At 33.3% G+C, this 10,602-nt stretch overlaps 1 protein-coding gene across 1 annotated transcript; it reads right to left on the bottom strand.

The window, feature by feature from the left end:
* Positions 1-4,165: 4,165 nt before the first annotated feature.
* LOC133196297 (uncharacterized) lies at positions 4,166-5,525 on the bottom strand. The gene is made up of 2 exons (XM_061332205.1): positions 4,848-5,525; positions 4,166-4,530 (listed from the first exon to the last, which is right to left on the bottom strand). Exons 1-2 carry the CDS (start codon positions 5,386-5,388, stop codon positions 4,253-4,255), a joined length of 819 nt encoding a protein of 272 aa, XP_061188189.1. The 5' UTR covers positions 5,389-5,525; the 3' UTR covers positions 4,166-4,252.
* Between the last annotated feature and the right edge of the window lie 5,077 nt (positions 5,526-10,602).

Below are 10,602 nucleotides of genomic sequence, written 5' to 3'. Positions count from 1 at the left end.
TGGATACAGTAGAGTAGAAGAAAATCCCACTTACATCAATAAACTTTTTGAGGGGTTCATCAAAGATATTTTTAACTAAAAGTATTTTTTGCCTCATAATGCGCCATTCTCCCTTTCGATGCTATGCCTGACATTTATTTTTTTAAAACATTTTTACATTTATTTTATTTTACATTGCACCAAAACTAGATTTCAAATGCAAAATTAATACTGGTTATGCTTATGTTAACTCCTATTCTTTCACTGTGTTTGGTTAGGACTTGAGCAAACGTAAACAAGAAACTTGACATGTCTGCTTAATCAGTTTGTATCAATTTCATCATTGGATCATATAATAAAACAATTATTGCTGTATTTTCTGTCAGGACGATCAGCGATTTTCCACCATCGAAAAACAATGCTCTCCTCACCCTTTGGACTCGATAAATCTTTAACTCCACTAGATTCTGAATCATTGAATTGACCTTAAAAACAGCAATGATTGTATAATGTAATGAGATCAATATATCATCGATTTATTTGCAATGAAGCTCAAGTGAGCATTTTGGCCAACAGGTTTCTTGATTTATTATTTTTATTTTGCCCCCTAAAAGTTTCAACTTTAATCCGCTTTAATTCACAAGGGGTCATTATTCTACGGGGGTCATTTTTCTTCACGTGGGGTATGCAGGTTTTTAGGGTGATGACACTCTTTCTATGGGCAAAAGGGTCATTTTTCGACGTCGAATAATGACCGGGGGTCATTTTTCGCCGTTGAGTAATGACCGGGGGTCATTATTCGACGTCGAAAAATGACTCCCGGTCATTATTCTATGGGGGTCATTATTCGTCTTTACACCGGAAAGATCCATGAAGGTCGATTAGAAAAGCTATGTATTCATTACAACTTTAGAAATAACAGTCTTGGTTTTATAAGACCAGAGTTACTGTTACTTTTTGTTCATTTACGTGCAGGTTAGACAACAGAACACGAAACTTCAGATCATATGTATTTTCAGATGATAAACACTAAATTGACATGTCTTTCCGACATACTCTGAAAAAGATTTTTGTTGTTGTTGTTTTTTCCGAGCTTGCCGGAATTATCCACTAAGGTGGTAAAACTGTAAGGAAAGCTAGATGTCTAGAATCTTGGCATTATATGGCCAAATTTTTTCTTGTACTTTTATGCGTAGGTTAGACAATAAATTAAAAAAAATTCAGAATCCGGATCTAGACTGGTATTGACTGTCTCTAACCTATGAAATGTATATCGCGCATATCAGACAGGAAAGGCCTGAAATTCGGATCATTTCTATTTTTGTATGACAAAACGAAATTGTTATCGCACAGTCTATCTAGTTTTCCCAGAATCCCCGACCGTGAAGATGAGCATGCGTATTCCAGAAATATAGACTAAAGTAGTTGCTAGCGCTCGAGAGCGCTAGCAATAAATGGCTTATAAACACCCAAGACTGAAAATGGAATAATAAAAATGAAAATCATTTTTTCTGAGAAAAAAAAAACAGTCATCAAGCTTCATGGAAGACTGTCAGGATGATCTGGGTAACACCCAATATTTAGATTCTTAAAAGGAAGACAAATACCTCAGAGAAAATAAGCAATAAAATGTCATCATGCATATCAACAAACTTTGTACAATGACAACCATTGTTTTTTAGTTATTTATGCTGATGTTGAACATTGAAAAATACAATGAACTTATTTTTCCTGTGAGATCAATTTTTCAGGACGTAAATTTATGTCGGTGATCGATAAAACTTAAGTAATTGCATCGTCCTTGAGAATGAAATAAGAATTTGTGCTTTGTTGTTAGAGTAATGTATGTCCTATGATACAGAGTTCTTGAACTACATTTTAGTTAAGGTTTACAAAGGCAGGGCTTTTTAGAAGCTTTCTCTTTGTTAACTTGCCGGTAAATTAAGTCAAATTATATTCTTCATGTACATGTACTAGTATCACATTATCATTTCTAAAAATAATTCAATTTCTACTTATATTTTAATATAATCAGACTACCGTTTCAGCGGAATTCTTTGGTTTTGGCTTCGAGACAAACTGAAAAGTGTTTTCTTTAATAAGTTGTAACATTTGTGTATGTGTTGCTTCTTGCCAAGCTATTTCTTTCTCACTTTCTTACAATGACCTTGTCAGGAAATACAACCTATCATTAGGTCAACTGCTGACTGACGTTTTTCATACTAATTGTTCGGCCATTATTTACACACTTAATTGTCTGCGGATTTTCCGGGTTTTTTCCCCGATCATGACAAGGAGCATACAGCGTGTTTGACCGGTCGGCAAGGGATGCTCACTCCTCCATGGCACTCGATCCCACCTCTGATGTTTTTGGATGTCCTTGTTTGCTCTGCTCCCAATTTGTATTGTTTAAATGGACTTTGAGCTTGACTACTCTTCGTTATCTCCATGTTTCATTACTTAACATACTATTTAGTGTAGGAATATTGTGTATCTAAACATAATTAGACAAAACCCCACAGCATTAACATAATCTTAATAAATTTCTTCAAAAGCCTCCATGTTTCTCTAAAAATCATTCCATTGAAAACGGAATTCATTAAACAGACCTGCCATTAAAACTTCAAAGAAAATAAAGTTTTTTTTTCATTAATTAAGATGCCGAATGACATTAATGCTTTCATATTATTCTTTTTTGAAAATGAAAAAGTTGAAGTTAACGAACAGTCATCGATCTTAAAATCTTTTTTAATCGATACAAATATATAAATAGGGTATAAACACGGACCCCTGGAAATTTAAGGAATGGGATCAGGTGCCTAGAAGGAGTAAGCATCCCCTGTTGACCAGTCACACCTGCCCTGAACCCTTTGTATTGATTTTTTTCTGCAGGATATTTCTTAAAATTTTACCTCCCGGTATACAATGTATGTTCCATCCTTACTCGGGGTTAATTGGCACAACATGATAATGTTTGTAAAGGTGAATAAGAGAAACTATGCATGTCTTGATGAATTGAAAAAGACATTAAAGATTTGTTTTTATATACTTGTGTATCAGTGTAAAAGGATGGAACTAACTTCGAGCTTGCACATTCGGTGGGCCTCAGGAACTAGGCTTAACTTCTTGAACCTACGCTACCTTGCATATTAATTTTGATTTTGAAATTTTGAGAAAAAGAGTTGATAAGAATTATTTTCAATGTGACAATGTAAAACTTTGAATCCCTAATATGACTTCTTTTAGGCCTTTAACGAACTTGATTCTACATAAGACCAATTAAGCTGTTCTGGATTAGATTTTTTAAACATTAACGAGCGAATAAGCTTAGTCGTTTCTAAGTCAATAGTTCAAGGGAATAAATAGAGGATATTCAATGTTTTGTGGATGAATATGGAATTTATTTCACGAGTGGGACAGGATTTTTTGATATTTTCACGAGTGCGAAGCACGAGTGAAAATATCAAAAAATCCTGTCTCACGAGTGAAATAAATTCCATATTCATCTACAAAACATTGAATTTTCTGTTTATTACATTTTTTTTATTTTCCCTACGCTCTGTCTTTTCTTAACACAGTGTCTTATAGGCTTGACGTCATAGTTGAGCGGTTGAGACGTCACAGCTTATCAGTTCTGAGATTGAAAACTTCGCATAGCATGGCTTTTAGCAACATATTTGGGAAGAAATTTGCAGTTTTAGCTCTATCAATATGCTTAGTTATTATCTCTATCTTATGACAGGCCAAAAATTATTTTTTACTTACTTTGATATCCTTTCACACTGTGAGAGAATATCATTTTGGTATCCTTTCACACTGTGAGAGAATATCACTTTTATTCAATAAATAAATCACAATATTTCACTGTTGAAAATGTAATAATTTTTTTACACCATCCTCATTTCGATACTTCTATCATTCCATCAAAATCGGTTTGTGCAAAGAATTTACTCCCTTTTATCCAGGGATATCCATGTCAAGTTTGACTGAAATTAGCACAGTTGTTACTGAAAATGTGAAAGTTTTAGAGAAAGCACCAGAAAAACGCCAAAAAATTTAAATAGTGCCTTTTGCTCTGTTGCGTCAAAATTGTAAGAGGATTTTTTTTTAAATTTTCTAACTTCCATTTGTATGCTGTACTATCTCAACAACAATCGGAATAGTTTCTATCGTACAGAAAAAAGGCAGTTAGAAAAATGCCTTAAAATTTATTGCACAATTGAAATTCTTGTAAATGTTGTTTTTATGATACTTAGTTTGTATATTTAAGTATTCATTTTCCCACTTTCCAATAGCTCGGCAATATACCGAGTATCTCCTGAGTAGCCACTGCACTGTCTTTGCTAGAAACTTTTATACTCTTTATATAAACATAAACAAATGCCATGAGATTGGCATAACTGAGAAATATGTCGGAGTACTGAAAGTCCAGGGTTGCAAGGTAGTATATCTGAAGTGGTCTTAAAATCAACAGCACACATGAAAACAGTCTGAGGAGATCCGATTGTATCTTTTCCCATTGTCTGCACTCAATGCAGGATGAACAGACATCTAAAAAAAAAAATCCAGAACATTGGATATAGTGTGTACATGAATTAATTTCACATTATCATTCAAAAATATACTAGTATGTCAAACGTATATGAAGTAGTTGACGACAAAACATCACTCAGCAGTAGAAGCATAGGAATCATGTTGCTTTGAGTGATTTTTTTTTACATACTAGTTTACTTCAATATCGATCGGTTGAAAATTAAGCCAATAATGTTAGCATTTAAAGTCGTTGAATTTAGAATAGTAATCTGATTTTCTAGACAATGGCTTAAACTGTATTATTTATATATATATTTAGTTTAAACCCATATTACCACTTCGTTGAATAAGCCCAATCACTAATAATGGGAGATCCAATGTAAAGTATTCCTGGGCAAAGATTGGTAGCATATCTCGAGCTGATCGACAAAATAGTGCAGATTGTTCAAGTCTTCCGTTAGTATTATCCATGATATTGTATTCCAAAACTAAACACAAAGTTGAAAGACTAACAAAACTCACAACGATTATATTGTTTACACTATTAAATTCCTTCCTGTTGACTAAAAAGAGTAAAGTTAACATCAATGCAGTACACAATAGATTAGGAATATAAATGTCCGTACATTTAGTAGGGTCTCTACTCAATAGGCGAAAAAGAATATATCCATAATACAGGGTATAAAGAATTCCCACCGCGGACACCGACGTCCACGGTGTAGGATGGAGATGTCTCCTCGCTACCACTATCAACAGGTACAGCTGTGTGGCGAAGATTGCACATATCACGTACAACTGGATTAGTGCCATCCAGAGAAAACACATTGAAACACGTTCCATATCCAGATCTGTTCTATTTGATGCGGACTCCATCATAAAGTTAGACTATTACGGAAATGCCATTGAAGCCACATGCAGTCGTAAACGACAACTGCAAAATTTTAAATGGTTATCGGTAATTAGGGGTAACACGTACTCAATCGGTGCGATGGATATTTTTTCTATTTACAATGATGCTTGCTAACTGTATCGAGAAAGTGCATGTATATATTTTTAGATTGTTAATCCTGTATTTGTTTTCCTGTTCTATCTCCTTATATCATCACTTCCCTATTAACTCTGTTAAAAGTATTTCACGCCTTAAGTGCTCTTATTCATTTTGTGACATATTCGAGCAGGATACACCCCGTGTAAACTGTCGACATGACATGATGCTGTTGTTATAAGTCAATATTCTGCACCTTATATGCAAAGAATACATGTATTGGTATGCAAGATAAATTATGTCAACATGCAACATAATTATATAGACAAGGGACTTGTTTATGTCAACATGCAAAATAATTATGCTGACATGCAAGTAACCAATCTCTTTAGAGAATCTAATTTTAATATTGGCAAACTTACTTAATAAAGCCATTATATGACATCATACAAGCAAGATACGACAGGATTATGTAGACATGCGGCATTTATGTCAAAATGCAAGATAATTATGTAGACATGCGACTTATTTATGTCTACATGGAAGATAATTTTGTAGACATGGAACTTATTTAAGTCAACATGCAAGATAATTATGTCAAAATGCAATCGAGTTAACTATGTCAACATGCAAGATATGTATGTTAACATGCAACTTATTACTTTGTGTGTTGACATAAATATCTTGCATGTTGACATACTTTTCTCGCATGTCAACATCATTTATCTTGCATGTAGGGGGCAGAAATATGCCACCATACTTTTCCCCTTATTTTCATTTTTTTTAATTTCAAAACTTTTTTCAATGATAAAAATTGATAAGATATATTCGTTATTAATAAAAGAATTCCCTTACATAGTAATGGGAAAAAAATCAGGGATTTCAGACAGACACACAAACATATGTTCGTAACTGTACTTACAAATTGTTGGAAGACCTGGTCTCCAAAGTCTACATTAATATTCTCATTGAAGAACTCTTGCATATTTTTAAAATCAACTTTGATTTTTTGTAGATGACTACTGCCCCCTAAATGCAGATAAATTATGTTAACATGCAACATAATTATGTAGACATCCGACTTATTTATGTCGACATGCAAAATAATTATGTTGACATGCAAGTTACCAATCTCTTTAGAGAATCTAATTTTAATTTGGTAAACTTACTTAATAAAGCCATTATATGACATCATACAAGCAAGATACAACAGGATTTTGTAGACATGCAACTTATTTATGTTAACATGCTAAATAATTATGTAGACATTTAACTTATTTATGTCAACATGCAAGATAATTATGTTAACATGCGAGTTAATTATGGCAACATGCCAGATATGCATGTTGACATGCAACTTATTATCTTGCATGTTGGCATAAATGTATTGCATGTTAAAATAGAACTCGCATGTTGACATAAGTAAGTCGCATGTGGATATAAATAAGTCGCATGTTAACATAATTTTCTTGCATGTTAAAATATAACTGGTATGTTGACATTAATAAGTCGCATGTTGACATAAATAAGTTGCATATTAACATAATTATCTTGCATGTTGACATAAATAAGTCGCATGTCTACATTATTATGTTGCATGTTAACAGAAATAAGTCGCATATTGACATAAATAGCTTGCATGTTAACATAATTATCTTGCATGTTAACATAAAAAAGTCGCATGTCAACATAATTCTGTTGCATCTTGTTTGTATGATGTCGTATACCGGCGTTAGTCATTATGTTTACCAACATTAAAATTGGATTCTCTAAAAAGATTGGTAACTTGCATGTCAACGTAATTATTATGCATGTAGACATAATTATCTTGCATGTTGGCATACTTTTCTCGCATGTTTACCTAATTTATCGTGCATGAAGGGGGCAGAATAAGCCTTTAAATAGCATTTGCTTTATACAGACATACTCGTTTATTGGAAATTGAATCGATCTCTTATTACTCGGTTCTAGGCACGTGCTTGTGTGCGAGAGAAAGAGAGGGGGTCATGTGGGCCTCTAAGGATCTAATTGCATGCATAAAAATGCTTAACTCTCGGCTTACATTATCTTTTATAAATAAGGCAAGTCATGACAATCGATCCATCAATGTAGTAAAATTGATTAATGTCACAATCGGTGTTTCATTCCGACAAATTAAATAAGATGTCAATATACAGATGTTATTAAATCCAAGGCGCCGCCCAGTGCGCTCACACACATACTCAAAGAGTTTTGTGACTTTCAAAATCTGGAAGAGAATTAATATTCTACTAAATATGCATCTTTTTTAGGTACATCTCGCTGTCTACATTGAGTTTGATTGATGATGTTTTGCTGGGAATAAGAATTATGAAAAATATGTTAAACTCTTTTTCTAATCAAATAATTCATATTTATATTATTTCATTCTAAATAAAATAGGATTCATTGCGCACGAACCGTGACTTTAAATTCAAATCTTTTACCCCCCCCTCCCACCTTCTCTCTCTCTATATATTTATTTATATAAAGAAACGTTCGGACGAATTAGATATTTGTTAGGACAAATTAGAAATTCGTTTGGACAAATTAGATCTAATTTGTCCGAACAAATACATGTGTATCTATAATTCGTCCGAACAAATATCTAATTTGTCCGAACAAATATATCTAATTCGCCCGAACAAATATTTTTTTTTCATCTGGCCTTCCAACGGCGCCGTAGCTAAGCACGTGACATTTGGTTGGAAAAAATCATATTCGAAGTATTAACTCGCCCCACCCCACCCCTTTCCATGGCCCCATTCCATCCATCCTACCCTCCCCTAGGTTTCCACAGGCATATTTTAATGTTTCAGAAATCCTTATTAAACGACATAATTCTCTAGGAACTGGGGTCAAAGTGAATTTTCTGTCGTTGAACATGTAACTGATTGTAGCTGCAAAAACTTTATGAGTTGGTGTAAACATTCTTTCAAATACAGGTGATATGTTGAACTTACCATACAATTACGCTCAGGTAATAATCTGAAAACCCATTAAAATGGTCATATACATATTTATTTGTGATACGGAAATCGTTCTCTCCTGAGATTTTGACACATTATCAATTATTTATTAAGTTTTATTTTTGAATTTGAGTATAAATATAGGGCTTAATGAATATAATCTTTATGAATTTCGTGGGACTTTTCGACAGATAAATTGAATGCAAAGTGATGAGTAACGTTTTGATCGATCACAAAGTACTTGAAATGGTTATTAAAAAAAAGAAAAAGAAAATATCAATATCAATGGCAAATTCTTATGGAATAAAAAAAATACACAAGAGATTCCTTTCTTCTTAGATGTAAAATGTGCAACTTTGTCGAGTTCAAGATTTTTTGACACGGGGTGATATAGTGTAGTAAATACACGCATGTTAGCGGTGCTTACTTCCTCAGACGTACCGGTACATGTACTTATATACAATAGTAACACTTTCCTAAAAGTTATCACAAAACATTCTCAAAATACTAAAAATACTGAGAATGTTAAAGGGTAGTTAAAATAAATTTACTTTTAAAACGGAGGTCTGAATAGACTAGCCTTAACGAGATTGACCCCCTCCCTCATTTTATGGTCATGGATATCAAAGGATGCACTTCTTTATCCGGCAAAATTACACCACATTCGCAACTTTTGACGGGACAGTGACTAAACAGTAAGCATAACCTGACGCTTACATGTCAGAGATATTTATTTGTTTGTTTGTTTGTTTAACGTCCCTTCGAGAATGTTTCACTCATATTGAGATGCCATCATTTGCCGGTGGAGGATTGTACAGGCACGGATCCAGGATTTTTTTTTTTGGAGGGATGGAGGTGAGGGGTGGTCCAAGTCAAAAAATTCCAACCCAGAAATTTCTTGAAAAGCAAATGATAATGATGATGATGATGATGATGATAATAATAATAATAATAATAATAATAATAATTTAAAAATAAATAAATAAATAAATAAATAAATAAATAAATAAATAAATAAATAAATAAAAGTAAAATCCATTTCCCAAACGTGAAAAAAACTATCTCGTTGTGGTGGTGGTGTCCGCGTTTTCAAGGAGAGGTCCAAAATCATTTTTTATTTGCTTCAGTATATACTTTTAATAACTCTGCAAATTCCAGGGGGGGGGGGGGGGAGGAGGGTCCCGACCCCATCCCAAGAATCCCGTCCGATTTAGCTTTGAGCTGAACTCAATGCAAGTGCTATTAATGCTAATCACCGATATTCCCCTAAGAGTGATTCGAGACAATTTATGGCAGAATCTTGGAGAGGTGGATCTAAAAAAAAAAAAATACTTTTACAAATATTTTCCTCGGATGTCATTAATAATTGTAGCATTTATTTCCTTTCATATGCTCAATATTATTTTGCTACCAGGCGTTCTTCTACTTTTTTGCATGTGGAATTTATTTAAATTTTATTTAGAATTAATTAAATTTATCTTGAAATTTAGCGATTTCTTTTTTATCATAGCCTTAAAATATTCTTAAATCTAAGGAGAATCTATAGTGTACAAGTCCCTTTAAGACACCGCGAGTTACCCCATACCCTGCATATTTAACTTACCCCTTGAGAAGAAGGTAAACATGGCCTATTTACGGTTAGCGCTAGATGGTACAATGTACAGGTAGGCGAACACGAGTTATCTTTCATGACCACGAGTTATCTTTCATAAGTGTGCTGATTACGTAGGGTGAATATGTGCGGATTTATTCACTCGTACATGGAATATTCAACATGTGATAAAATATACGGAAAGAAATAAAATATTCTTAAATAATATTTATTTCACTGTTAATTTACAATGATTAATTCTTTATTAAGTCGTACGCGTAAAAGTCGAAATGCCAGTCTATATTAACAATGTATAAATGAAATTAATTATCAAATATTGATAAATTGTTGACAATCGTGGATTTATTTCAATTCATATAAAAGTCGTTGAACTATATAATCATATTTATTTTTCTTTCAATATTTATTTGTTGTTCGAGTGATGCAATTTTATGTTTATGTGGATTGCGCATAGAGAATGCGGGGGGGGGGGGGGTATTATCGAGTGGAAACAGGCACGTATCGTT

The sequence above is a fragment of the Saccostrea echinata genome, unplaced genomic scaffold, assembly GCF_033153115.1.
Source record: "Saccostrea echinata isolate AGI-Se365-2 ecotype Australia unplaced genomic scaffold, CSIRO_AGI_Sech_v1 ptg000030l, whole genome shotgun sequence".
Taxonomy (NCBI): Eukaryota; Metazoa; Mollusca; class Bivalvia; order Ostreida; family Ostreidae; genus Saccostrea; species Saccostrea echinata.
This window is presented reverse-complemented; position numbering and strand designations above follow the sequence as displayed.